Source organism: Aquarana catesbeiana, linkage group LG05, assembly GCF_042186555.1.
Source record: "Aquarana catesbeiana isolate 2022-GZ linkage group LG05, ASM4218655v1, whole genome shotgun sequence".
NCBI classification, from domain to species: Eukaryota; Metazoa; Chordata; class Amphibia; order Anura; family Ranidae; genus Aquarana; species Aquarana catesbeiana.
In genome coordinates, this window is record NC_133328.1 from 581,332,174 (window position 1) to 581,358,429 (window position 26,256).

The 26,256-nt window shown below is 44.6% G+C and overlaps 1 protein-coding gene across 1 annotated transcript in view; it reads right to left on the bottom strand.

Moving 5' to 3' along the window:
- LOC141146076 (V-type proton ATPase subunit C 1-like) overlaps nt 1-26,256 on the bottom strand; it is a 107,716-nt gene that overhangs the window by 59,735 nt on the left and 21,725 nt on the right. Inside the window, exons 4-6 of the mRNA XM_073632835.1 lie at nt 20,079-20,147; nt 13,865-13,957; nt 13,693-13,786 (exon numbers count right to left, since the gene is read on the bottom strand). Of these exons, the coding sequence (XP_073488936.1) occupies nt 13,693-13,786; nt 13,865-13,957; nt 20,079-20,147 (256 nt within the window). The remainder of the gene's footprint in view (nt 1-13,692; nt 13,787-13,864; nt 13,958-20,078; nt 20,148-26,256) is intronic.

Here is a 26,256-nt window from a genome sequence, read left to right on the forward strand (position 1 = left end):
CGGTGTCTTGTCAAATAGAGTCCCCTATCATATAGTGTCCTCCCTGTACTGCGCAGGCGCAGTACGGAGGACAAACGAGACGCCGAAAGTCTCCGAAGTTTAACAGCTGATCATCAGCTGTACACGGCGCCTGCGCTGTTATTCTCACCCTATGTCCAGGATCATTCCCTACTATCCAAGTGGACATAGAGTGAGAATATATAGTTGCCGAGCGCAGCGAGGCCGTGCCCGAAGCGTGGCGAGCGAAGCGAGCCCGCGAGGGGCCCTCTTACACTGCCATCGCTAAGAACTGCCGAAGCGCCGTGTACAGCTGATGGTCAGCTGATCAACTTCGGACATTTTCGGCATCTCCTTCTGCTCCGTGCTGCGCCTGCGCAGTACGGAGCGGACACTATCCGATAGGAGGACACTATATGGCAGAACACCGGGCTGCGTGCTCGGATAAGGGTCTGGTATGGATTGGGGGGACCCCCCACGCCGTCCTTTCGGCGTAGGGGGGTTCCCCTCAAGATCCATACCGGACCCAAGGGCCTGGTATGCCCCTGGGGGGGGAACCCATGCCGGATTTTTATTTAAAATTTGGCGCGGAGTTCCCCCTAAAGATTCATACCAAACACAGTGGCGGGGATCCAAGTCGGATCCCCGTTCATTGAAAGTCGGATCCACAAGTCGGGTTGAAGTCGCGTTGCAAAGTCGCGTTGAAGTCGTGTTGCCCCTGTGTGAATCGAGCCTTAGGACAACTGTTGCTTTAGTGTGCTGGGATGCCAACAAACCAACGCATGTATGGTACTATAACGCACGTTATTGAAATACAAAAAAAATAAAAATTGTTTGCCTCTTGCTAAAAATAGAATGAAAGTCTGCAACTGACCTCTGCTTCAATGGTAAGATGCCTGCGAGGTCCCTTGACAGCATCTTTCTCCCTGGCTTCTTCTGGGTGTCTTTGACTGTACTGATTGGCCAAGAAGGGATGACATCACTCCCATGCATTTGCAGGAGTTCAGTAATTCAGACACACAGGCACTGTGTCGACATGTGCAGCTCAGTATACAGGGTTTGAAAATTAAATTTAATTCCTGGCGTGGCCCTATGGTGGTGAGTCACACAGCCATTCGCACTCAAGCGTGTTCTGATATGTTCTAACTTGCAGTCGCCTGGATCGAAGGCCAGTTGACTCGGTCTTTACGGAATAGTAGAGAAGATAACACGTGTGTGCATTGGGCTGTAAGCAATAAATGAATGACAGGAATCTGAAGCAGCGGATTAATATCAAATTTTGTGTGAAAATTGGCGCGTGAGAGAGTGAAACTTTAGCTCTTTTACAACAGGCTTACGGTAAATATTCCATGAAAAAATCAGGTGTTTTTGAATGGCATAGGCAGTTACTGGGCCAATTCTGGCTTTCCTCTCCTACATGTAGAAAATCATTTTTTTTGCTAGAAAATTACTCAGAACCCTCAAACATTATATATATATATATATATTTTAGCAGAGGCCCTAGGGAATTAAATGGCGGTGTTTGCTTTTTTTTATGTCACACAGTATTTGCACAACAATTTTTCAAACGCAATTTTTTTGGAAAAAAACAAAAAAAATACTTTCCTGAATTAAAAAAAAAAAAAGGAAAGTTAGCCCAATCTTTTTTTCTATAATGTAATAGGTATTTATTTACTTGCCGTAACATCATCTAACATGTCACGCTTTGAAATTGCATGCACTCGTGGAATGGCGCCAAATGTTGGTACTTGAAAATCTCCATACTCTACGCTTTAATTTTTTTTTACAGGTTACCAGTTTAGAGTTACAGAGGTCTTGTGCTGGAATTATTGCTCTCACTCTAAGTTTACGGTAATACCTCACGTGTGGTTTGAACATCGTTTACATATGCATTCGCTTCTGCGTGCGAGCACAAGGACGGGGGCGCTTTAATTTTTTAATTTTATTTTTACACTTTCTCTTTACATTTTTTTTGTAAACATCCCTTATAATAGAAAATCGGGCATGACAGGTCCCCTTGATGGAGAGATGTGGGGTCTACAAGTCCCCACATTTCTCTAGGCTGGTAAGACTGAGATAAAAAAAAAAATGATCTCAGGCTTTTTAGCTGAACACACTGCAGTGTTTACAACTGCTGGGGCCGGACGTGATATAATGTCGCGCCTGGCCTCCAAGAGTCAGAGATGACAGGGGACTATCTGGTCTTTGGTCAGCTCTATGGTAAACTTCTGCCGCTGTAAAAACAATCAAGCAGCTGAACTGCGCCTATGATTGTTTTTACTGTGCAGGGAATCGCCGGCAAACAAAAAAGATATCTGAATGATGTCTGTAGCTGCACCTAACATTCACATAGCTCCCCTGAAAGCTCATGACGTCATATGACGTTCAGCGTTATGGAAGTGGTTAAGGAAGGGCTGGAAGATGTCCACCAAAACACAAGAAGTGGGCAGCCAAAAATGCAAAGGAGAGATGCAAATATGGACAGAGTGCAAGCCTTCGTACATTCAGATCGAAGATTGATTGTGTGAACGATGGCAGAAGAATTGAACAGGGATAAAGTGCAGCAGATTCTAACGGAGGATTTGGGAATAAAAAAGATTTCCGCAAAGATGGTGCCTCAAATCTGAACAGAAGATCAGAAATAATGCGGTCTTCAAATTTCCTCCGATCTTTTGAAGAATGCAGAGGTATTACCTGTGGTGAAACATGGTGTTTCCAGTATGATGCGGAAACAAAATACCAGAGCATGCAGTGGAAAACTAAGAATTCACCTTGCCTGACCAAAGTACGCATGTCTAGGTCAAAGTGCAGAACCATACTGGTGTGTTTTTAAAAACAAAAAACAAAACAAAGGGGATAGATGACTACGATCTCATAGATCATGGTACAACTGTCAACCAACATTGTTACTCATAAATTCTGAAAAGGTTACAGGAATCTGTTCGGAGGAAAAGAACAAAAATCTGGCCTTAAAAGTGGATTCTCTACCATGAAAATCCTCCTGCACATGATGCGTTAAGTGTTTGCGAGTTCCTGGCCTAGAAATCCACTCCAAAACTTGAGCAAATATCTTATCTCTCTGACCTAGCACCCTGCAACTTTTGACTGTTTCCAAAATTTAACAAAAATGCCTTAAAAAAGACACAGATTTGAGGACATTATTGACATCCAGTGTGCCGCAGCAAAGATACTACACATGCCACTTTAGGGGAGGGAGACACAGCCCATAGGGCACCCACAGACCCGTGGATTTATACTGCTGCCTGCAGCATACAGTGCCCAAAGGCGACATCCTCATTCTTTCTTACATCGACTTGATAAAAATTTGTCAATGTATGGACCGAAGACCAAGTTGCGACCTTGCAGATCTGAGTAAAGGAGGACTGGTCACGCACTGCCCAAGAAACACTAACTGCTTTGGTAGAGTGCGCCTTAACTTGAATAGGGGAATCTTACCCCTTAAATCATAAGTTTAAATTATAACTTGCCAAATCTACTTGGCAACAGTGTATTTTGACGCTGCCTGTCCTTTTAGGACCCTCTGGCAGAATAAATAAGACATCAGTCTTACGAATCCGAGCAGTCTTCTTTAAATAGATTTTCACTGCCCTTACTACATCAAGACAATGTAGTGACTTATCTTCCCTGAAACATGGTCTTGGGAAAAAATGATGGCAGGACAAAGTCTTCATTCAGATGAAGGTCTGAAATTACTTTTGGCAAAAAGCCTGGACGAGGGCGTAAACCACTCTGTCCTCGTAAATATTGAAATATGGCTCTTTACAAGAAAGAGCAGCCAAACCTGATAACCTCCTAGCTGAGGATATAGCAATAAAAAATATCAGATTCCTAGTCAGGAGGACCAGCGGAATATGCTGTAATGGTTCAAATGTCTGTTTTGTAACACTGACAAACTAAATTCAAGTCCCAAGGGCTTTAAGAGTGATGAAACGCTAAGGCTAAGACCTGGCCCTTAATAATACTTAAGGCCAACTTCATCCCTACGTCCAATAGTAGAAATGCAAGAACTCTGCCTATAATATATCTCCGAGGGTGCCAACTCTTGGATTTAGCCCAGGAAACATAAGCTTTCCAAACTCTATAATATAGCTCTGGAAGCTGGCTTTCTTGCGCTGAATAAAGTCGAGATAACCGACGTGGAAAATCCACGTTTCTTCAGAATGTGGGTTTCAATAGCCAAGACGTTAAGTTTAGCGTTCGTAAAGTAGGATGGAATATCGCCCCCGCGAGAGCAGGTCTGGCCCTTGTAACCCCTCCTGGGAGAGGCCAAGGACCCTCCACTGCCATCTTTACGATTCCTGCATACCATGACCTTCTGGGCCCTGCTGGTGCTTCCAGAATTACCGGCTTTCTTTCCAGTTTGAACCTGCAAGGAAGTCGAGGTAGCAACTGAATCGGGGGAATGCATAGATCAGTGAAAACTGATCCCACAGGGTTACCGGCGCATATGTTTTGTATGCGAGATGATCCCTTGTCCTGGACATGAAGTTGTTTAACTTCATGTTGAATCTGGAGGCTAGAAGATCTATGTCCGGAGTCCCCCATCCTTGGCAAACAGCCCGAAACACTTCGGGTGAAGAAACCATTCCTCTGGGAATAACTGCTGGCGACTTAGATAGACCACCAGCCAATTTTCTACTCCTGGAATGAAAACTGCCCATAGGGATGGGACATTCCTTACTCCCCAAGTTAGCATATGGTTCACCTCTCTCTGACCTAAGAGACTCTAGGTGCCCCCTTGGTGATTGATATAGGCCACAGTCGTGGCCTTGAATTGAATACGGACAGAACAATTCTCTAACCTGGAGGTCCAGGTTTTCAGAGCCAGCTACACTGCCCGAATATCTAGGGTATTGATGACAGGGCTCTTTGAGTTCTGATCACTGTCTGGACAGTTGTCTTTCTATTATCGCTCCCCAGTCTGAGAGGCTGGCATCTGTCGTTACTACTATCCAGATTATTGGTCCGAAGGATTTCCCTTTCAGTAAATTCTCGCTTCGTAACCACCAACTGAGGCTTTGAATTCTTCTTGGGGTCAGCCTTTATAGATAAGCCCAAAGCTTGGATCGTCTTGTTCCAAGCCGAGAGGATTCTGTTTTGCAACAGTCTTGAACGTAACTGGGCATAAAGGACTGCTTTGCCACTCGTTTTCCCATTAGGGGGAAAGAAACCCCCCTCCAGTTGCTGAGACACGTGCTGTTTTAAGCTGATTTAAACAGGGCATTTACACTTTTTTAACTCCCTCTAGAGGAGTACATAAGGTATTACAATATATTTTAAAGAAAAGTCATAGGTAGACTTTGCAGTTCCTATGCTTTTCTCTTACCTTTTCCTCGCTGCAGGATACTGCTGTAAACAAACAGATCCAAACTTCACCCATCACGGCGGGCAGCGTGGTTAAATCTTCAAAGACTAGGGCCCATTTTATAGGGGTTCCACTCCTTTGGGCCATGTATAGCACCCCTCAGGACAACTTTAGGTAATGTAGCAAGACCAAAAAAAGAGTCCTGGTTCCTAGGGTCCAGCCCTCAAAGAGGAGCATTACAGGCAAAACCTCGTTCTTCTATGCGAGGCCGGGTACCATCTCGGAGCCACAGTTGCGGGATGGATATGTTTGTGGAGGTTTTTTAAATCTAGCATGGATCCCTCTTGGAGCTCCACAGAGCACATCTTCACTCGTGACAACACCTTTAGACACTGGCAAAAAAACTAAGGTACTCCTGGAAGGAGGCGGGGTTATATAGGGGAGTCAACTTCCTTTATTGATTGCCAGTGTCAACACCTGAAGGTAGGCTATAACCCAATAAGTAATTACTTGAGGCTCTGTGTTCTATGATGTACGATAAAGAAATAGTACATTTGTGGGTGCGGAACAGCCATTCCACCCTGATCCAGAGTGGCAAGCTTAATGCGCGTCACTCCACCTCTCCAGATAACAGCCTTGAACTGCGAGTCTATATGCCGGAACCAATACTGTGGTATCCAGATCGGGGCATTGTGCAAAATGTACAGTAGTTGCGAGGCCCAAATCATCTTTATGAGATTTACACGTCCAGTTACTGACAGCGGTAACCTACACCAACTGGCATGTTTGTGTTGGAACTTTTGAAGTATTGGTTTCAGATTCAAAGTTATATATTCCCGTGAGTCCCCAGTTACCAGTATACCCAAATTTCTGAATGAAGTGACTACCTGTATGTGAGATACATCTTCCGTCAGAGGTGCCGGAAGAGGGTCCAATGGGAGAAGAGCCGACTTGTACCAGTTTATGAAAAAGCCCGACAGCTGCCCAAACTGATCGATTAGGCGCATCACTGCCCTCAAGGAGTCCCCAGTATCTCTCCCAGGTACAGCAGGGTGTCGTCTGCGTACAGGGAGATTTTGTCCTCTCTGTCCCCTACGGAAACCCTCGATGTTGGGGGAGGCCCGCACCATAGCTGCCAGGGGTTCCAATGCAAGGGCAAAACAGCAGGGGTGACAATGGACACTCCTGCCTTGTCCCACAAAACATAAGAAAAGGCTCCGACATGGTATCGTTAATCCTGATCCTCGCCGTTGGGGCAGCATATAGAAGTTGCACCCAAGATATTTGACGTCCACGTTGAGCAGTGAGATAGGCCTATAAGAGTCTGGCTGTCCTTGCCAGTCTTTTGGATAACTACTATGATAGCCTCATTCATAGAGACGGGTAAGCCACCACCCTGAGGCATCATTTAGGGTTTTTAGCAGGGGGCAGGCAGAAGAGTATCCCCGTATTTCCCTATGTATCCGTGGGCAGGCCGTCAGCTCCCGGTGATTTATTATTGGCCATCTGTGCCACTGCTAAAGAAAGTCCCCCAAGTGTTAATGGGTCATTAAGTGCAGCAAGGCCCTGCCTCGATATACATGGCAGGGAGCACTGGTCTAAAAAATGACCCAGCTCCTCCTGTCTGGGATGCATTTAGATGTGTACAAATCCCAGAAGAAATGTGAAAATACTTCAGGAATTCGGGTCTGGTCAACAACCATTTTCCCCTCTACATTTTGGATGGTCTCTATATGGGTCATTCCCTGCTGGGCTTTAGCTATCATTGCTAGCAGGTGACCTGTGTTTTCCCCCTCGTTAAAGTATTTTTGCTGCAGGAAGAAGAATCTCTTGTTCTCTGCTGCAGTAGTGGAGATCTGTTGATACAGGGCCTGCGCTTCCTGCCATCTACGCTCAGACACTGAGGTGGGGGCAGCAACATATGACTCTTCTGCCTTGGCAGCCTCACTCATTTACAGGTTCTCCCACTCTTTGGTTTTAGTTTTAATAGCAGTAATCTGCGTGATAATTAAGCCCCTCAGGTGAGCCTTGAGGGCAGCCCAAACCACCAAAGATTTAGTTGTGCCCTGATTAAAGTGCAGGAATTCTGTGAGAGCTTTGGGAATGGGATCAGATTCTGGAAAAATTGTAAACCAGAAGGAGTTGACCTTCCACATCCTGTGCTGATGGCTAGGAGAAACAGCTACGCGAGCACATAGGAGAGAGTGGTCCGAGATGTTGCGTGGAGCATACATCACGGAGTCAGTCAGCTGATGTGCCAAATTGTTACACAGAATAGGTCTATGTGAGAGAGGCATTTGTAGGACGCAGAGTAGCAAGAAAAGCAGTGCATATTAGGATTCTGGTCCCTCCACACATCACGCAGGCCTATTTTTGCAAGGAATTGAGCAAAGGGGGTGGGGCCCCCCGGCCGGGGATTGCCACTAGCTCTGGGTGAAAATTTATCTGCTTATCCATAACCTTGTTAAAATCACCCAACACCCAAATCGGGATATTGGAGTTAGAGGCTATAAATTGTGCTAGACATTTCAGGCTGTCAAAAGAGAAGGGTGGAGGGACGTAGATATTTGCAACAATACATTACAACCCTGCTAGTTTAAATAGTAAAAAAATGTGCCATCCCCGATCATCAATCAGGGAGTGCAGTAACTGAAAGGCGACAGCATGCAAAATGGGTGGAGTTGGATAGCTGCGGCTTTTAAGTATGGATATAGAATTAGCTTGTAAGTGTGTTTCCTGTAAGCACACCACAGTAGGTTTGTGGGCCTTCACCGTAGAGAAAAATGCCACACGTTTCACTCCATTACCTGGCCCTGTCATATTCCACGAAATCAAAGTACACACATTAGACATATAACAAACTGGTGCGCAACTTGTAGGGACATTTTCAGATGCAGGAAGTCGTCAGAGGACTCCCCACTTCTCCACTTAGTAACTGCAAGCAAAAGGGTTCCCCAGACTAAGTCCAGGTGAATGGGTGGCAGTGTCTGCCACAAAAAAGTATTCCCAGTTGGACAAACACAAAAAAAGAAAGAGGAGAACAAAACGTTCACCCTGCAACTAGCAGATGTCAGTGGTGGTAAAAAAAAAAAAAAAACATTAGGTAACCAAAATGGGAAAAGAAAAAGGAAAAAAGTTCTTTGCGTCCTTTAAGCAATTAAGGAGCCTGGTAACATATAGCATGTCCACACAGGGCGATGTTAGGGGGGCCCCAACGTCTCAGTTCAACTCTGGTTCAAAGGGACTTGTGAATCCAAATTATTGCTGAAATGTAGTACAAATGACTTATGTCTTCCTCTCTGCCTGAAAGGAAGGATTGAGAAAAGAAAAAAAAAAAAAAGGGGCAATGTGCTCAAATCTAATCCTAAGGTATCCGCATTCAGCAGTAGCAGGTAGTAAAAAGGTAAAACACAATTAAGCCAAGGGTGCTGGTGCTTTTTTAAAGGTGTGCTCCATACGATACAGCCAGTTGGACGCATTAGCAGGGGTATCAAAAAATTGCGTCTCGCCGTTTGCTGCGATTCTAAGCTTGGCAGGATACAACATAGCATATGCGACATCATATTTGCGACGCTTCTTAACTTCAGTAAACTTGTCCCTGCGGCACTGTAATTCAGCAGAGAAATCAGGGTAGAATGATATGCAAACGTTATCTTTCTTCATAAGGGTTCCTCTGGTTCTGGCCTGATACAATATGGCATCCCGGTCGTCCTTTAAATTAAGCAAATTTAAATAGGAATGGTCTAGGAGGCTCTCCAGGTTTAGGCGGCCTGGGAGGGACTCTGTGAGCCCTTTCCACAGCAAACATGGGGGAGGAGGAGTCTTAGCCAAATATGTTAAGGAACTAGTTTTCTATAAATGCAACAGGGTTTTCCCACTCTGCGTTCTGCAGTATGCCCACCGCACGGACATTATTGCGTCTCTGCCTGTTATCAATGTGTTCTAAGCGGGCTGAGTGGCCTGTGATAATCGATTGCATATGGTGGACTTCTTTCTGCAATGACACAACATCATCCTCCACATTGCTCACCCTGTCCTCCAGGGCTGCGGTGCGGTCACGCAGTTTCTGCATATCCTGCCTAACTAGATTTAGCTCTAGTTTCACCCCTTTAATCTCAGTTGTCAGGGTAGTGATAGACATGTTACAGGAGGTGACTGCTGCAAAAATGTCACTAAGGGTCGGTTCAGTAGCATGCAGCTCCTGGTCTGCCAGAGCCCTGGCAGTGTTATCTGGGGCTGGTGTACTCGCTGCGTCCCATGATGAGGCAGGCTCAGTCCTCTGGCCATGCAGTCTCTGGATCTTCTGGAAGGGGTTCCTGGTCAGCGAGTTCCAGGAGAAGGGAAAACGTTTTGGGCAGGTTACCCTCTCCTAGAGAGTCGCCGAACATCCTCATGTCCGCCTCCTTAGCTGAGCGCTGGGACCGGGCACCATTTGGCCCGCCATGCTCTGCTGCAAACAGAGTCCTTGCCTCCTTTGCAGGACATGTCCACCGCTGGATTGCAGATAATACAGCACCGCTGGATCGGGGGTGATGAAGGGATCCCTCCAGAGCAGGGTAGGAGTAAAATCGGGTGTATCAGAATAGCTGTATCAGGAGAAAAGCTCGGATTCTCAGCAGAACTAACACACCACGCTGCCTAACTCCATCAGCCGCAAGCCATGCCCTTCACCTCCGTCCTGTGTGGACCATCTAGAAAGGATGATCTCTTGAGAGACGGATAAAACTTTTGAGTAGGAAATTACCGCCCAATATCATTAATCAACAACAATATTAAGATTTTGACCAAGATTCTGGCAAATAGGGTGGCAAGCTTTATCCCCTCATATCCATAGAGATCAGGTGGGTTTTATCCCCGGACAGCAAGGTCCAGACCAGATTAGACGGACCATAGATATCATTTCCCTTCTACAATCCCGATGGGATGCAAGCCCCCCTCAAAAGGGCTTTCTTTTATCGATTGACCTACACAAGGCTTTCGATTCCATAGATTGGGCATACCTGTCTGACATCCTGCGAAGATGGGGATTTGGCCCGTTCTGCCTAAACCTAATTCACTCATTGTACTCTAACCCGTCAGCCCAAGTACGCCTGATGGGTAGATACTCGGCCTCGTTCCCTATAGGTAGGGGCACCAGACAGGGGTGCCCACTCTCCCCCCTCCTTTTTGCAATAGCTATAGAAACCCTGGCCATAGCAATCAGAACGAATCCAGATATTAAAGGGGTGACATGCGGGGACCAGGAACATAAATGTGCACTTTACGCAGATGACCTCATACTGTATATTACCTCCCCCTAATCTCCAATCCAGGAGTATACAAAGTGCTGAGAGCATTCAGTGAAATTTCAGGCCTGACAGAAAACATAAACAAATCAACTGCTTTAAATGTCACGGTCCCGCCTGACCTTCTTTCACAACTCACTAGCAACTTTGATTTCCCCTGGGCCCCCAGGGCCATCCCCTATCTCGGAATTAATCTAACGTCGGATATATGTAGCCTCTTCAAAGCCAATTATCCCCCTATGATTCTCAAATGTAGAGGAGAACTTGAAAAGTGGTCAAGATGTGGTCTGTTCTGGCTGGGTAAAGTCCACGCGGTGAAAATGACGCTCCTCCCCCGCCTTCTATATTCATTCCGCTCCCTACCAATCCCACTCACAAAAAGTTTCCTCCGCAAATTTCAGTCAGAGATTATACGCTTTATCTGGGGGAAAAAGGGATATAGATGCCCGTCCAGCGTTCTTCTTCGCCTTAAATCCCAGGGTGGTATGGGACTACCTGACCTCTGGGGATACTATCAGGCTGCTCAAATGGCAAATTTCAATGATCTTCTCCAAGGGTCCAAAGCCTGACTGGCTATTCATAGAAAGGAGGGCAACCCCCCTCAACACCATTGATTTCCTCCTGTGGTGTGATCCAAAGATTAGGCCAGCCATAATGGCTCCTACCCTGTCACACTCCATCTCATTAAGCACCAAACTATTTAGACAAACTGCCCTGACCTCTCCTCTAAAACCTCTATCGCACATTTTCCATGAAGCCGATTTCCCCCAGGGAGTAAACATACAGGCATTTAGATGGTGGACAGACAAAGGTCTCTACCGGATAGGTCACTTCCTTACACCAGCGGGCCCTCTTACCCTATCCTACTGTAAACGTAAACTGGACACGCCTGACTCGGAAAGGTTCAGATTCACTCAAATCTCACATTTCCTACACTCTATTTGGACTAACAAACCGGAACCTCCGTCAATAACCCCTTATGAACATTGGTGCTCCAATGCCCCGGATTAGAAAGGAGGCATATCCTTGTTATATGTGGTGCTCCTGACAAAACCAGACAAACCAATATACGCTAGGACCTGGGAGAAGAACACTGGCAGAACATGGACACCGACGGAATGGTCCGGATCCTGGACCTGCTCCTACAAAGGTATTTGCAACATCTCTCTTATAGAAGCTAGTATAAAGGTTATGTCAAGGTGTTATGTGCCCTTCAGATTGACATTGATTTTCCCTGGGACATGTCCTCTATGCTTTAGAGGCTGTTTTCTTGAGGGCACAATGATTTATATCTGGTGGACCTGCCCCCCCCCCGTATTAGAGCATTTTGGCAGAAAATCTTCTGAATTAACAGCACTGTAACTAAAGTATCAGTAGCCCCCAACCCCCACATAGCTCTTCTTAATCACAATATCTCTAATTTACCTAAACACTCACAAGCTCTATCCTTCTTCATTTTGTTAGGAGCTAAGATTACCATAGCTAAATGTTGAAAGAGGCCCACTGTGTCCTTCCAGAGTTGTATAAGGAAAATTTAGTGGATTATGTCTCAGGAGCAAATAGTAGCGAAACTCAATGATAAAGTGGGGAGGTTCAAGACCACCTGGTAACCATGGGCAACATCAGGAACTTTTGCCCCCACCTATTCCTTGACCCAACTCGGTCCTTCTCTTCTTTCCCCTTCTTCATTTTCCACGTTTTCTCTCTCTCTCTTCTGGGACTACCTAGTTCCTTCCATCCATGCAGTATGTAATGACCTGTAGTTTCCCCCGCGGGGAAAGCTTTGGAGTTTGATTTCAGGACTGTCGGAGGGACCTTGCTCCTCTTAACCTCAAGTAATTCCCTGCCTTCTTGGATGTAATCTAAAATGGAGGGCTCCACTTTTATAGCCTTCCATTTCATCCACGGCGACCTCTCCTAAGGGAGTGGAGACGGATTCTGGGGGGACACTGTACACACCTACAGGAAGATCCCAATGGGGAGGTGTGTATGGGACCTCCCGGTCCATCCGGAGCCCCTATCCCGGAGATAAAGTTATACGTTTCCCCTTTTTTGTTATTTCCTGACTGTTGGTCCCCCTGGTAGTCCTGTCTAGGAAACAAGATTACACTGTAAACGGTTCATCTTCACTCCTATAAAGTGTACCCTTAGCATGTTTCTTTGCCTAACTACTCATATTCCTGTACACATAATGATATTGTTTTGGTATATGTACATTCAATTTTCTTGTATAATTTCTTATACACGGTTTCTCATATAAAATCAATAAAAACATTTTAAAGTAAAAAAAAACAAAAAAAAACAAAAAACTTTTGAGTACACCTTGACCTGGTCGGTCTGGAATCATTTTCGACATTCCTCTTAATTTGCCTCCTATCTGTGATCTCCCTGGCACAATATTTGTTATCCTTCTTAGATGCCTGGTTGTTTCCCTTCATAGTGCTTGGGTTCCTTCCCTTTCCTTTTCCCTTCCCCCTCTCTTTTTTCCCTCTTTTGTGCTTGTCTACCCACGGTTATTGTGTTTTTATTATGTTACCTGGTCTTATATACGCTTGCCTAGTTATAACCAAATAGTTATTGTGTAAATACCCTTGTGAAGGATTCACTGTTGTCCTTGACGTTGACAACCCTCACCCGCTGAATATCCTCCAAGGTCTTCTATGTTGCCGATATAAGCATTCTGCTAAAACTTCACTCCATACAATTGTTGGATGATCACTTATGTCCCCCTTATTAGTGTGGATATGCTCCCTAGTTTTCTACCTATCAGGAAATCATCAAATTGAACTCTTATTTGCCTTATGTACTAGTATACATAACTTACTGTTATATATACTGTACTGAATAGTGAATACGGATCCTATCTTGAACCTCTTGACCCTTCTGTTTTTTCATATGTATTTATGCACAAACAAAAATCAATAAACAAAGATTAAACATAAATTCAATTTCAACAACATGCCCATCAGGTGGTATTCCCATACAGTTACCAGAATACAGTATTTTTGACTATACTGGACCCTTTACATATTTTGCGCCCAATACAACCCTTCATCCCTAAAATACATAACATAATATTCTTACAAACTGCTTCTTCTTATCAATGGATAGTCTATTCATTTCCTCCTTATCAGCCTTCATCTCCTCTTCATTGTACTGGAAATCACGGACAACAAACCTGAGACAAAAAGAAATGTTAGATTCTAGCCATTTAAAACTGGACTCCCTTGGCTATAATCACTCCGAAGGATCTTACTTATTCTCCCTGGCTTTGTGCCGAAAGTCGTCTACTGCTTTCCTGAACAGAGTGACATTACACAGGTAGCTGTCCTGGTCTTCTGATAACACGCTGTGACAATAAAGGTACAGGTACTGAGAACAAGGTTTACAGAGGAGAATTACTTACTTACAGATCAGAGATATGGTAACAAATAAACTGGTAATACTTATCCAGAAAACTTTGTAACTACGCTAAAATCAGAAACTTCTATTTGCCATAAAGCTGAACTCCAAGCAGATATAAAGGGCACAAATGATTGCAGCTCAGTAATAATACATCATTAAACATATATTTGTTAAATGCAAGCAGTACAAGTACCTACAGTCAAGCATGGTGGTGGGAGTGTCATGATCTGGGGCTGCATGAGTGCTGCCGGCACTGAGGAGCTACAGTTCATTGAGGAAACCATGAATGCCAACATGTACTGTGACATATTGAAGCAGAGCATGATCCCCTCCCTTTCATAGACTGGGCCGCAGGGCAGTATTCCAACATGATAACAACCCCAAACACACCTCCAAGACGACCACTGCCTTGTTAAAGAAGCGGAGGGTAAAGGTGATGGACTGGCCAAGCATATCTCCAGACCTAAACCTTATTGAGCATCTGTGGGACATCCTCAAGCAGAAGGTGGAGGAGCGCAAGGTCTATAACATCCACCAGCTCCGCGATGTCGTCATGGAGGAGTGGAAGAGGACTCCAGCGGCAACCTGTGAAGCTCTGGTGAACTCCATGCCCAAGAGGGTTGAGGCAGTGCTGGAAAATAATGGTGGCCACACAAGATATTGACACTTTGGGCCCAATTTGGACATTTTCACTTAGGGGTGAACTCACTTTTATTGCCAGCGGTTTAGACATTAATGGCTGTGTGTTGAGTTATTTTGAGGGGACAGCAAATTTACACTCTTATACAAGATATACACTCACTACTTTACATTGTAGCAAAGTGTCATTTCTTCAGTGCTTTTAGATGAAAAGATATAATAAAATATTTACAAAAAATGTGAGGGGTGTACTCACTTTTATATATATATATATATATATATATATATATATATATATATATATATATATATATATATATATATATATATATATATATATAACAACAATAATGTTGCGCTACTCATACAATTGAAAGTGACATTTGCAGCAGCCAGCATCTACAATGTAGTGACAAAGCAAAAAATGAACAAACAATAAAATGCAGCGCTCAGTGTGAATAATCAGTGCACATGTGTGTGGCTAACAACCAACTATAAAGTGATGAAAATAAATATAGAAAACAACTAGTTAGTCCATAATCATGTGAATGCCCTCCTTAGTGGGTATTATGTAAATATCCAACACTGTGGGATGGTGGGTGTATAAGTGGGCGGGAGGTTAATCTGATGTAAACCACAGGGATGATGTCTCAGACTCCATAGGTGTCATGTAAATCTCTGAGATGGTATTCCGATGATCACTATCCACAGCAGAGTAAAGGAGAAATAAATACTCTTACCAGAATGGGTGGACACGTTTGCCATACGGCTAGGTGTCATACAGGCTTATGGATCAGCGATCCCAGTGTGTGGCAGGTTCTCCAGGTTCCTCTGTGCAGATCGGAAGGAATTGAAATTAAAGCTGTTACGCTGTGTTTCATCATCTGGGTGGCTCTTCTCCTCCCCTGCACAGGCTAACTGAAAGATACATCTTCCTCCATATTGTTGTGGGTGAGACCCCCGGATTGAGTTCCAGACCACTCATCTTCCTTCCGATCTGCACAGAGGAACCTGGAGAACCTGCCACACACTGGGATCGCTGATCCATAAGCCTGTATGACACCTAGCCGTATGGCAAACGTGTCCACCCATTCTGGTAAGAGTATTTATTTCTCCTTTACTCTGCTGTGGATAGTGATCATCGGAATACCATCTCAGATATTTACATGACACCTATGGAGTCTGAGACATCATCCCTGTGGTTTACATCAGATTAACCTCCTGCCCACTTATACACCCACCATCCCACGGTGTTAGATATTTACATGATACCCACTAAGGAGGGCATTCACATGAATATGGACTAACTAGTTGTTTTCTATATTTATTTTCATCACTTTATAGTTGGTTGTTAGTCACACACATGTGCACTGATTATTCACACTGAGCGCTGCTATATATATATATATATATATATATATATATATATATATATATATATATATATATATATTATAATTAAAGGTGCAGCGTGCAAAACTGAAAGGCTCAGACTGCCATCTCTCTCTTTACCAGTGTAGGTGGTGTTGTGCAAAGGATTACATGAGGCCAATATAATGAAAGATTCAGTTACATTTCTAGATGTTGAAAAAAAATAATGTATATTTTAAATAATATGAGCATTAGTGTTTTCTGTATCTGCCTGAAGTTGCGCTTTAAGCTCCATGCATACTAGCGTTTTTTTTTTTAAGCTTCTAGAAGCTATTAGCATCTTATTCTTCTCCTGGAAGCTATGTGTCCATGTACACTACTTTAGGCCATTAAGAGTTTTTTGAGCTTCAGCGTCTAGGAGCAGAAAAAAAAAATTGTTTTTGTAGAGTTTTTTGGAGAGTTTTTTCAGCCGAAAAAAAAAAACCGCTGACTGCATGACTGCTCCTAAATGCTAAGCTTTTTTTTTTTTTTTTATGTACACAAGAAAGGTATTATGAGCATTTTTCATCCAGCGTTTTTTTGCCAGCATTTCTTTGCGCTTATAAAAACAGTAGTGTGCAGTAGTGTGCATGGAGCCTTAACCAGTTGCGGACCGCCCACTGTACATTTACTGCTGAGAGTGGTCAGATTAACAGTGGGTATGACCACCTGTGCTCCAGTTCTGAGGCGCCTCCCCTGCTTCCAGGGAGAATGTTCTGGAAGAGGAGGCTGGGACTAGAGCTGGAGTGGCAGGCAGCACATGTGGGAACCCTGACCAATCCCTAACTGGCGTTGGCGGGGGGCGGGCCTCCTATATAGGCTGAGGTCACATGCTGCTGAGGAGGAGTAGTCGATTGGGTGACTTGAGGAATGGAGTGCTAGACAGCCCCAGGAGTACACCCCCATCTGGGGGGGCTGCAGCGATTGCAGGAGGAGGCCTGGGGAGAACTGTGAGGGAACATTGCCTCTACACGGTGATTGGCAATGTCTCTGTCACCAGACAGTCGGTGGCAGGGAACTCCTGGAGCAGAGGGGCAGGAGAAGCTGTCGGGAACGCATGGTCCGGACAAGTTCCTCATCAAGGACTCAGGGCTGGAAGGTCGGTGAGAGTGTTACCACAGTGGATGGCTGGAGGTGCCAGGGATTCTGGAAGGGAACTCTGCTTCTACACGGTCACTAGCAGAGTCTTTATCATACACACGGTGGATGGTGAAGAGTCCTGGATCAGAGAAGAGATTGTGGGGAGTTGTGTAAAATCAGTGTGGTCGGCTGGCACATGGTTTGCAAGTTGGACTGGCTGGGAGCAGTAGTCCATTTCCTAGAACATAGACTTTAACCTACTAGGCCTCCGGGGAGAGGTTCTGCAGGCCTCAGGCCATGTAGCAGCGAGTCACCAGAGCCAGTAGAGGGACTTATTCAGAGTGAGTTCTTCATACCCATTAGAGAAGGATGTGTAATACCTTAAATGTAATTACAAGTTGTGCAGGAGGAAACAAGTTTTGGGCAGGAGGTGAAGAGATCTAAGACCATTACTTTTACACGGTCAAAAGTGATGTTTCTGTCCCTCACATGGTGTCGGATGGGGAATTCTTAGAGACAGTAGTCTGCATGGAGATGCAGAGGGAGCAACAGTCTGCAGGGAGCTGCAGGAGAAGATTTCTACTTAGTCAAACATGCACATTCAATCTTCAGGCTCTAACTTTGTGCAAAGTGTACTGAAACATGTAAATATGATGGCAATGATTAATTATATGGGAATCCCATATCCCTATCCAAGTTGTACCCCCCAATAAAACAACAAAAATAAAGCTTGCAAAAGACTGTTCATTGTCTGTTCAAGCTTGCAAAAGACTGTTCATTGTCTCTAGAAAAGATGCATGAAAGTCTGGCAGTGGGGTGATTTGGTGGATTGTTTGTCAGTAGCGCTAACACCATGGCTACATAAACAAGGCAGATTGTCGTTCTGTCAAAAGGGAAGGCACTGATGGTGTTTATGCCAAGCAGTAACACAGATCTTTGTCTTCCCCTAGGCAAAGCACCTACCCCCCAGTGAGTAAGCACAACCTAGGCACACATTTAACCCTTTGATCGGCCCTGTTAATCCCTTTCCTGCCAGTGTCATTAGTACAGCGATAGTGCATATTTTTTAGCACTGATCACTGTATTAAGGTCACTTATTGGGATTTTTTTTTTTAAAACAAAACATGTAACAGAATACAAATTGGCCTAAAGTTATGAAGAAATTTGATTATTTCCATTTTTTTTTACGTACCTGCGGATCTGGTGTGGGTTAGCTGCGCATTCCTGAATTAAGGACTTTTAGTGCACATTCAGCGGGACATAATAGAACTCAATGGGAAAGAGCAGCTAACCCGCATTAAGCCAAACCAAACTACAGTGGGGAAAATTATTTGATCCCCTGCAGATTCTGTAAATTTGCTCACTTACAAAGAAATTAAGGGTCTATAATTTTTATCATAGTTGTATTTTCAATGAGACAGACAGAATATCACCCAAAAATAACACATGATACAAATGTTAAGAATTGAGTTGCAGTTCAGTGAGTAAAATAAGTATTTGATCTCCAAGCAAAACATGACTTAGTACTTGGTGGAGAAACCTTTGTTGGCAAGCACAGAGGTAAGATGTTTCTTGTAGTTAGTGATCAGGTTTGCACACAACTCAGGAGGGATTTTGGTCCACTCTTTTTTACAGATCTTCTCTAAATCCTTAAGGTTTCTTGGCTGTCGCTTGGCAACTCGAAGTTTCAGCTCCGTCCATAAATTTTCTATAGGATTACGGTCTGCAGACTGGCTAGGCCACTCCATGACCTTATTGTGCTTTTTCTTGAGCCACTCCTTTGTTGCCTTGGCGGTATGTTTTGGGTCATTGTCATGCTGAAAGACCCATCTTCAGTGTTCTGGCTGAAAGAAGAAGGTTCTCATCCCAGATTTTACAATACATAGCCCTGTTCATTGGCCCCTCAATGCAGCAAAGTCGGTCTGTACATTTAGCAGAGAAATAGCCCCAAAGCATAAGGTTTCCACTTCCGTGCTTGACTGTAGGGATGATGTTGTTAGGGTCATAGTCAGAATTTTTCTTCCTCCAAACACAGCAAGTTCCCCTCCTCAAGAAGGCACATGTACAATCATGCCAATGAACATCTAAATGATTCAGAGAAGGTATTCGAGAAAGTGCTGTGATCAGATGAGACCAAAAAATGGAGCTCTTTGGCATTAACTCGACTCGCCGTGTTTGGAGGAAGTAAAATGCTGACTTTGACCCTAAGAACACCATCCCTACAGTCAAGCACAGAGGTGGAAACATGATGCTTTTGGGGCTGTTTCTCTGCTAAAAGGTACAGGCCGCTTTTGCCGCATTGAGGGTCCAATGGACGGGGCCATGAATTGTAAAATCTTGAGAACCTTCTTCCCTCAGCCAGAACACTGAAGATGGGTCATGGATGGGTCTTTCAGCATGACAATGATCCAAAAGCATACCACCAAGGTAACAAAGGAGTGGCTCAAAAAGAAGCACATTAAGGTCATGGAGTGGCCTAGTCCATCTCTAGACCTGGTAGGTAGCTGAAACTTCAAGTTGCCAAATGACAGCCAAGAAACATTAAGGAATTAGAGAAGATCTGTAAAGAAGAGTGGACCAAAATCCCTCCTGAGATGTGTGAAAACCTGGTAACCAACTACAAGAAATGTCTTACCTGTGCTTGCCAACAAGGGCTTCTCCACCAAGTACTAAGTCATGTTTTTCTTGGGGATCAAATGCTTATTTTTCTCACTGAACTGCAACTCAATTTTTAACATTTGAGTTGTGTATTTTTTCTGGATTTTAGTTGATATTCTGTCTCTATCATTTAAAATACACCTATGATAAAAATTCTCCACCATTTATTTATTAGCAAGTGGGCAAACTTACAAAATCTGCAGGGGATCAAATAATTATTTTCCCCACTGTACATTAGAGTGAAAGGGGCTTTATTAATGAATATATATTTCACTCACCTGCTGGAACGAGGGACGACCATCTCAGCTAAAGTTTCATACTGCTTAACCCAGTCAGTGTAACTAAGTCTGGAAAACATAATTCATACACATTGCAGGGCCATCACACAACACATCTTTGGCCTGTATAGGGGTAGTGATGTGAGCCAGGTTCTGATCAATTTACAGCTGCCCTTTGATCATGATAATCAGTTGAGCTCTGGCACCTGTATACCCCTAATGAACCCCAATGGAGCAATGTTTACCTTTTTGCTATGAGCCTATTGATTCAGTGATAACTGATATTACCTGACATAAGAGCAAAGTGATAAATATATTAGTGTGTACATTAATCCCTCCCTGGCATCCCTTTATCATGGTCTGTACACCCGGCGAGCAGGAAGGATCAGGAAGCCTGGCCACATGACCGCTGTGATTAGTTGTTGCCATGGTCAAATTATAGGGAGCCTGTCCGGCCAGCTCCTGATCATTAATCCAGGCCAAGAGCTATCTTTGACAGGTCAGTCACTTTGCTGGGAGCGCACTCTCAGCACACAAAGCTCTGCCACCCATGGACATATTATGTGCGGCATGTGAGCATTAAAGCTCATCATCTTTTCCGCCACACATATGCGTTGTGAGTGGAGAGTGGGTGGCAAGAGATTAAGAAAAAATTAGCCAAGGAGAGAAGAGTGGGAGTTAAAAGTTAGGTTCACCCGTTGAAAAAAAAATCATCATTGTGCAACTTAAGGATACAAAATACGGTTTAGCTTCTAAAATTGTAGCTTTGTTTTAATGCCATCCCACAATATGTCTGAAAAACGCCTATTGCCAGTGATCCTGTGCACTGCCTAATATTGGGTATGCTGCTGCAGTGAGAGCACACACTGTGCATGCACTTATTTCTAATAAGGATGAACACTCGTTCCCAGGTGTGCTGGCCCAGTGTATGATATGGAGCCAAGGATTGGCTTAAAGTGATTGTAAAGTGATATATATTTCTTTTTAAATAACAAACATGTTATACTTACCTGCTCTGTGTAATGGTTTTGCACAGAGCAGCCCAGATCCTCCTCTTCTCGAGTCCCTCACCAGAGGCCCTGTCCCCTCCCTCCTGTCAAGTGCCCCCACAGCAAGCAGTTTGCTATGGGGGCACCCAAGCAGGCTCGCTCCTGAGCCACTGCTGTGTGTCCATTCACACACAGCCGCAGCTCGGCCCCGTCCCCGACTCTCTCCTCACTGGCTGTGATTGACAGTAGCGGGAGCCGATGGCGCCCACTGCTGTTTCTGCCAATGAGGAGGGAGATAACTGGGATAGCTGGGCTCTCTTATACATCGCTGATTCGAGATGGAGCTCAGGTAGGTATTGGGGGGCTGCTGCTGCACACAGAAGGTTTTTTACCTTCATGCATAGAATGCATGAAGGTAAAAAGCCTTGAGCCTTTACAACCACTAGAATGTATTATACCCTTGCTGGCAAGACACAGAATCGCAGGAAATGGGAATTTTTCTGATATGCTGTGAAATGCTGTAAAAGACCTACAAGTAGGGTTGCACCAATATATCGGCCTCTGAAAATTATCGGGCAAAAAAAAAGGTCACCGGCGGGAAAAAGGTGCCGATAATGGCATGCTGCGTCCTATTGACCTCAATGCAAATATGTCCCCTACTGACCTCAAAGCAAAAACAACTCCTTAGTGACCTTAAAGCAAAAACGCCCCCTAAAAACCTCAATGCAAAAATACCCCCCCACTGACGTCAATGCAAAATCGCAATCCATTGATTTCAATGCAAACTCACATTCATTGACTTCAAAAGCAAAATTGCGTCCCATTGACTGCAATGCAAAAAACGCCAGCCACAATAAAAAACATTTAAAAAACTCCATGTTGGTTTCTGTTTTTGGCTAAGTGCATCTTGAATTTTCGATTTCGGTCCAGAATTTTCATTTCAGTGCACCACTACCTACATTCAAAACAAAGCTACAGTTTTAGAAGGTGAACAGTATTTTGTGATGTACTGGGTACTCTGGACTGCATAGTGATTTGTTTTCAAAGGGGGAACTTGGAAACCCTGTCACCAAGACCAAGTAATTCTGCATTAGGCACGGCCATCCTGCCTCTTGTACAGAGTATAGAAGGTGAAGTCAGGCTGTCAATCGTTACCCACATACCAGACATCTCAGCACTATGTGCCACTGCTGTCAGCATACATCAGTGCCTGGGGAAGTGTTTAGAAATGGAGATAAGGGCATAGTAGTTGATTCTTGCATATTAATGTTCAGTGTGCTTAGGCTGAACCTTTTGAGAAAAGGAGGTGTACTTTAAAAAAAAAAAAAAAGCTGACAGAAAGGAATAGGAGAATACCACTATGTTTTTATACTCAGGGGATTGAAAGGTTCATGTTAAAGAAGCAGAGAAATCCGCCTCAGAGGAACTCACTGAACTATGACAGTCCAGCAGTGCGGTCCCTCTGCCGGATAGTAACATGGCTTTATTTCTTTTGTTAGACTGGTGGACTTTATTTAAAAAGTATTATGTAATTATATAACCAGACATGTTATGGTGAGGTGGGCTAAAAAGACCCAAAACGCTGTTTACTAAATGATACAGGTTCTCTTCAAAGTGCTCAACTTCTGATGCTGCATGGGTTACCTGCCTCGGGTCTAATTCTGAAAGAGTCCCAACAGCTCTCTCTTCTATTTGCAACACTATTGACCGAATAAAGAAAATTACTCTCTGATTGGAGGAGAGGCAGATGAATGACAGGATCCTCTCCCCCATTCAAAGAAGAAATTGGATTCTGTGAAAACACCACAAGGAATGTTGTGAATGAAGGAGAGGACAGCTGTTGGGACTCCTTCAATGTTGGACCCGAGGCAGTTAACCCATCAGCACTAGAAGTTCAGCGCTGTGAAGAGGACCGGGCATTGCTGGAGGGAACATTTCTGTAGCAAGGAGCAGTTTGCAGGACACACTTCATTACAGGTAAGTTATGTGGCTAAAGCTGTTCGCAAAATAAAAAGAAAAAAAATTTGAACGTTGAAGTTTTAAAAGGACAGAGGGTTGAGATATGCAAATCATTCTTTTGTGCCCACTGTACATTTAGAACTGCTTGTGTGTGGTACAGATACTGCCTAGAAATACAGTTGTGCTCATAAGTTTACATACCCTGGCAGAAGTTATGATTTCTTGGCCATTTTTCAGAGAATATGAATGGTAACACAAAAACATTTCATTCACTCATGGTTAGTGTTTGGCTGAAGCCATTTATTATCAATCAACTGTGTTTACTCTTTTTTAACCACTTGCCGACCGCCTAACGCAGATATACTGCGGCAGAATGGCACGGGCAGGCAGAATCACGTACCCATACGTGATCTGCCTCCCGCGGGCGGGGGGTCCTATCGGACCCCCCCCCCCCGGTGCCAGCGGCGGTCGGCATTTGACTGGGAGCGTTGAGAGGCGAGGGGGAGACCATCCGATCGTGGCCCCCCCTCGCGATCGCTCCCAGCCAATCGGAATCCTCCCCTGCCTGTGTGTAGTTTCACACAGGCAGAGGATGTAATGTCATCTCTCCTCGGCTCGGCAGTTTCCGTTCCGGCGCCGAGGAGAGATGACATGTGAGTGCACAAAACACACACACAGTAGAACATGCCAGGCTCATAAAACACCCCCGACCCCTCATGGTGTCAGTTTGTGACAGTTAGAAGTGGTAGGACAGTTAGTATTAGCCCCCTGTAGGTCTAGGGTACCCCCCTATCCCCCCCCTAATAAAGTTTTAACCCCTTGATCACCCCCTGTCACCAGTGTCAGTAAGCGATCATTTTTCTGATCGCTGTATTAGTGTCGCTGGTGACGCTAGTTAGGGAGGTAAATATTGAGGTTCGCCGTCAGCATTTTATAGCGACAGGGACCCCCATATACTACCTAATAAATGTTTTAACCCCTTGATTGCCCCCTAGTTAACCCCTTCACCCCTGATCACCGTATAACCGTTACGGGTGACGCTGGTTAGTTTGTTTATTTTTTATAGTGTCAGGGCACCCGCCGTTTATTACCGAATAAAGGTTTGGCCCCCTGATCGCCCGGCGGTGATATGCGTCGCCCCAGGCAGCGTCAGATTAGCGCCAGTACCGCTAACATCCACGCACGCAGCATACGCCTCCCTTAGTGGTATAGTATCTGTACAGATCAATATCTGATCCGATCAGATCTATACTAGCGTCCCCAGCAGTTTAGGGTTCCCAAAAACGCAGTGTTAGCGGGATCAGCCCAGATACCCGCTAGCACCTGCATTTTTCCCCTTCCCCGGCCCAGCCCACCCAAGTGCAGTATCGATCGATCACTGTCACTTACAAAACACTAAACGCATAACTGCAGCGTTCACAGAGTCAGGCCTGATCCCTGCGATCACTAACAGTTTTCTTGGTAGCGTTTTGGTGAACTGGCAAGCACCAGCCCCAGGCAGCGTCAGGTTAGCGCCAGTACCGCTAACACCCACGCACACACCGTACACCTCCCTTAGTGGTATAGTATCTGGACGGATCAATATCTGATCCGATCAGATCTTTACTAGCGTCCCCAGCAGTTTAGGGTTCCCACAAACGCAGTGTTAGCGGGATCAGCCCAGATACCTGCTAGCACCTGCGTTTTGCCCCTCCGCCCGGCGCGGCCCAGCCCACCCAAGTGCAGTATCGATCGATCACCGTCACTTACAAAGCACTAAACGCATAACTGCAGCGTTCGCAGAGCCAGGCCTGATCCCTGAGATCGCTAACAGTTTTTTTGGTAGCGTTTTGGTGAACTGGCAAGCACCAGCGGCCTAGTACACCCCGGTCGTAGTCAAACCCGCACTGCAGTAACACTTGGTGACGTGGCGAGTCCCATAAGTGCAGTTCAAGCTGGTGAGGTGGCAAGCACAAGTAGTGTCCCGCTGCCACCAAGAAGACAAACACAGGCCCGTCGTGCCCATAATGCCCTTCCTGCTGCATTCGCCAATCCTAATTGGGAACCCACCACTTCTGCAGCGCCCGTACTTCCCCCATTCACATCCCCAACCAAATGCAGTCAGCTGCATGAGAGGCATTTTCTTTATGTCCTCCCGAGTACCCCTACCCAACGAACCCCCCCAAAAAAGATGTCATGTCTGCAGCAAGTGCGGATATAGGCGTGACACCCGCTATTATTGTCCCTCCTGTCCTGACAATCCTGGTCTTTGCATTGGTGAATGTTTTGAACGCTACCATGCACTAGTTGAGTATTAGCGTAGGGTACAGCATTCCACAGACTAGGCACACTTTCACAGGGTCTCCCAAGATGCCATCGCATTTTGAGAGACCCGAACCTGGAATCGGTTACAGTTATAAAAGTTACAGTTACAAAAAAAAAGTGTAAAAAAAAAAAAAAACACATACAAAAATATAAAAAAAAAAAAAAATAGTTGTCGCTTTATTGTTCTCTCTCTCTCTATTCTCATCTATTGTTCTGCTCTTTTTTACTGTATTCTATTCTGCAATGTTTTATTGTTATTATGTTTTATCATGTTTGCTTTTCAGGTATGCAATTTTTTATACTTTACCGTTTACTGTGCTTTATTGTTAACCATTTTTTTGTCTTCAGGTACGCCATTCACGACTTTAAATGGTTATACCAGAATGATGCTTGCAGGTTTAGGTATCATCTTGGTATCGTTCTTTTCAGCCAGCAGTCGGCTTTCATGTAAAAGCAATCCAAGCGGCTAATTAGCCTCTAGATTGCTTTTACAAGCAGTGGGAGGGAATGCCCCCCCCCCCCCCCAACGTCTTCCGTGTTTTTCTCTGGCTCTCCTGTCTCAACAGGGAACCTGAAAATGCAGCCGGTGATTCAGCCAGCTGACCATAGAGCTGATCAGAGACCAGAGTGGCTCCAAACATCTCTATGGCCTAAGAAACCGGAAGCTACGAGCATTTTATGACTTAGACTTCGCCGGATGTAAACAGCGCCATTGGGAAATTGGGAAAGCATTTTATCACACCGATCTTGGTGTGGTCAGATGCTTTGAGGGCAGAGGAGAAATCTCGGGTCTAATAGACCCCAATCTTTTCAAAAAAGAGTACCTGTCACTACCTATTGCTATGATAGGGGATATTTACATTCCCTGAGATAACAATAAAAATGATTAAAAAAAAAAATGAAAGGAACAGTTTAAAAATAAGATA